We start from the raw sequence: 4,019 nt of genomic DNA on the forward strand, positions 1-4,019 counted from the left end.
CCTGGTGTTGTGTGATTTTTAACTTTGTACACCCCAGTCCAACACTGGCATCTCCGAATCATATCTCTAATTAGTTCAGCTGGCTACAGCATTTTCTTCCTTGTCTCTCTTTCTAAATGTGTGAAAGCCTGCAATATTTAACCACCAGTCCTATTTTTTATTAAACCATGGTTCAGTTTTCCCTGCACTTATACATCCTTACTGTAGATTATTGCCTCCAGCTGAGCCTTTCTTTGTGTGTTCTTTTCATTGTGATGTGTACAGTTACGTTTTCAAACTGCAAACTGTCTACTCTGTTAGAAGTAAATCATTTGGTCATTGGCTTAAAGTGATGAACAACAATAAACACAAAAAAAAACACCATTTCGACTGGGACAACACATCTATCCTGGGACAGGCTAAGCAAAGAAATGCCAGAGAAATCCAAGAGGCCTGGCACTCCAACCACAATGCCATTAACAAACACATAGATCTAGATCTGGGACAACACATCTATCCTGGGACAGGCTAAGCAAAGAAATGCCAGAGAAATCCGAGAGGCCTGGCACTCCAACCACAACGCCATTAACAAACACATAGATCTAGATGCCATCTATCAACCCCTCAGAAAACAAACAGGAAATGACATCACCACGAACCCCAGGAACCCATCCAGGAGAAAGATATAAATAGAAAGCAGGAGACAACAGCTTCGCTTCACTTGGAGGTCGCCACTGATGATGTTACCTAGCCAGGTAATGAAACGTCTGGATATCAAACCTACAGTTCAGCCAGCAAACCTACACCCTAAACCTCAACCTAAGCTCCAAAACCTTCACAAAACTTGCAATAAACATTATACTTATATCAACTTTAGCCTCCCAATTTAATGGAATATTCATACTTGAAATCGTTATGAAACCATGCATAAGAAGAGATCTGAATATCAAACCTACAGTTCAGCCAGCAAACCTACACCCTAAACCTCAACCTAAGCTCCAAACCTTCACAAAACTTGCAATAAACATTATACTTATATCAACTTTAGCCTCCCAATTTAATGGAATATTCATACTTGAAATCGTTATGAAACCATGCATAAGAAGAGACAGACATACTCAGCCTGACCGCACAAAAACACGCTGATAGACACAAAATAGGCCGATACACACACAGAGCTCAAGATGGTGAACGGCTGTCTGTACTTTTTAGTACGCAGTTGGAAGTGAGGTTATTAATAAGGTAAATCAACTGTGAGATGAAAGTGATATGGAGATAATTGATAAACTGCCCTCACAATCATTAACACACAATATCGCTACAATCTAATGAAGAGTAAAAAGGTCACATTGTTGACCCTGAACATTGACCCTTACTCATCCGACAGAGAGCTATTTAACTGCATGAGTTGAAGCTTGGACACACACATAATCTGCAGCACTATGACGATTAGAGAACCACAGATGGTGAGTCTCTGGAGAAAACTGGGTTTTGAAACTTATAGTACAAATGCTGTGGTTGGGAGAGACAGAAAAACAGAGAGGACAAGTTAGAGACAGGGCAAGATAAAAAGAAAATGTGACAGATAGAGGGAGTAGGGCAAGGGAGAGAGATAGGAAGAGAGAAATAATCAGACAAGAAGAAATAGTAATTGAGAAAGCCCTAGATCTGTATGCAATACAGGCAGAGCCTTGGGTCCATCAGTCTCCTCTCTCTCTTGCTCTGCTATCATTCTAAATTTATTTGTCTCTCAGTTCTCTTGCTCCATCGCTGTTCTCCTTGTCTATCATCTCTTGTTCTCTCCTTCATCTCGATAGCTCTCTTTATATTTCTCTCTCTCTCACTATGCCTCTCTTTTTCTGTTGCTTTCGTTCTGTATCTCATTCTCCACCTCTTGTTCTGTCACTCTCTCACTGTTGTTCGTATGCTTCCTGTATCTCTCAATCACTGCCACTCCATTTCTCACATCCTTTCCCTTTTGTTAATTTCAAAGCTCTTTTCTTTGCCATTTCTAATTTTTCTGCCCATTTAAGCAACTTCAGCCTCCTGCCAAGAATTGTGTGAGGTCGGAATCAAGTAAGACCTGGAACAAGTGAAGATTGGGTAGGAATTAGTTTAGCCTGGAATCAGGTTAGATTAACAAAGGAATAAGCAATAATTGGGCAGAAATCCAGTGGAGCTGTGAACTAGACAAGAATCAGGCAGAGGATTAACTCCCTGACATCCCTCAGTTATTATTATATGACTAGGGAACATGGCACAAGTTTTGACAAAAACTGTTCCTAAAACAATTTAATAATTGATTCCCCTTTTGGGTATTTCTTGGTCTGTTTCTTTTATTGTAATTATTTTCAACCTCTGTGCTACTTGATCCTCAGATATGGGTTTACCCTTCAAATAATGGCTCGCTCCATGTTGTTCCAGACTGTGGGAGATAATGAACTCCCCCATGTTACAGGGCTCAGACTGTCAGAAAGACCAGCGTATTTAAAGAGGGGCTCCAACCTGTATCTCAAATTGATGTAAGAATCTGCAGCCACTAATGAAATGAGTTCTCCCCATGGTCCAAGCCATTAATTTTCCACCAAAAACAAAACACTTAAAATGTTATCTGGGTCACTTGTCTGGCTACTGTTTGCCAGATCCTGTTGCCACATTAACAAGTGAAATTCTTTGAATGTTAGCTGTTTTCTGAGAGATATGATCTGGTGTGAGATAAATGAATCTTTCATTTGTATTCACTAACCAGTTGTTCATTGCAGAATTTAAAACTGACTGAGCCCTCAGGGCCGGTCCATGGCCTCACCGCAGCTTGGACCAACACTAAGAATCTGGCCACTTACAGGAACTTCAAGGTGAGTCCCAACATCATGGCAGATGGCACCAGGACAGAGAACAGAACTAGTGAGTGACAGGGAAGGGGAGGAGGGGGTGAGAGTTGGGGGCTGTTTGCTTCTGTGTGGGAATGGTACTGAGAGACCAGGGAGTCAATGGTATCAGGGTTTGGAGAAATGGGGCGGTGGACATAGTACCAGAAATCAGGTTTTGCAGGTCAGTATCTGGGTAAAAACAATGGCTGTAGATGCTGGAAACCAGATTCTGGATTAGTGGTGCTGGAAAAGCACAGCAGTTCCGGCAGCATCAAGGAGCAGTAAAATTGACGTTTCGAGCAAAAGCCCTTCATCAGGAATACAGGCAGAGCGCCTGAAAAGTGGAGAGAAAGTAGCATAGAGTACAATAGGTGAGTGGAGGAGGGGATGAAGGTGATAGGTTGGGGGCGAGGGGAAGGTGGAGTGGATAGGTGGAAAAGAAGATAGGCAGGTAGGACAAGTCATGGGGACAGTGCTGAGCTGGAAGTTTGGAACTGGGGTGAGGTGGGGAAAGGGGAAATGAGGAAACTGTTGAAGTCCACATTGATGCCCAGGGGTTGAAGTGTTCCGAGGCGGAAGATGAGGCGATTTTACTGCTCCTTGGATGCTGCCTAAACTGTTGTGCTTTTCCAGCACCTCTCTAATCCAGATCAATATCTAGGGCAATAGATTGTTACCGGGGAGAGTGTAGAAATACTGGGTAGGGGGCTGTTTGAATACTGGATGGGGGGGATCAAGAGTGTAGGAATATTGGGTAGAGGTATAGGAGAGAGGAGGGGAAGGAGGAGAGACAAATACCTGGGATTGATAAAGAGGCTGGAGGGATTGGAACAATACCTATGGGAAAAGAGCATTAATGGGAAGGGGGAGATGGCAATAATGGGAGGGGGAGGGGCAGTAACAGGAGGGGAGGGTCAGTAATGGGAGGGGGATATTGCAGTGTTGAGCAGGGATCAGTCATGGAGGGGGTGAGTGCAGTGTTGGGTAGGGCTCAGTCAGGGAGGGGAGATTGCAATGTTGGATTGGGAGCAGACCGGGAGAGGGTGAGTGCAGTGTTGGATAGGTTTCCTTCACGGAGGGGATGATTGCAGTGTTGGATTGGGATCAGTCAGGGAGGGGGAGATCGCAGTGTTGGTTAGGGCTCAGTCAGGGAGGGGGTAAGTGCAGTGT

The 4,019-nt window shown here is 43.8% G+C and overlaps 1 protein-coding gene across 2 annotated transcripts in view; it reads left to right on the plus strand.

Moving 5' to 3' along the window:
• Window positions 1-1,360: 1,360 nt before the first annotated feature.
• The window catches only part of miox (myo-inositol oxygenase), a 14,454-nt gene continuing 11,795 nt past the window's right edge, over window positions 1,361-4,019 (plus strand). The window contains exons 1-2 of one of the 2 annotated variants that reach the window (XM_043713892.1): window positions 1,361-1,445; window positions 2,742-2,834. In XM_043713892.1, coding sequence (XP_043569827.1) covers window positions 1,422-1,445; window positions 2,742-2,834 — 117 coding nt within the window. In that variant the 5' untranslated portion in view covers window positions 1,361-1,421. Of the gene's footprint in view, window positions 1,446-2,741; window positions 2,835-4,019 lie in introns of those variants that run through there. The other variant, XM_043713893.1, reaches the window with a different exon arrangement.

Source organism: Chiloscyllium plagiosum, chromosome 23 (assembly GCF_004010195.1).
Source record: "Chiloscyllium plagiosum isolate BGI_BamShark_2017 chromosome 23, ASM401019v2, whole genome shotgun sequence".
NCBI lineage: Eukaryota > Metazoa > Chordata > Chondrichthyes > Orectolobiformes > Hemiscylliidae > Chiloscyllium > Chiloscyllium plagiosum.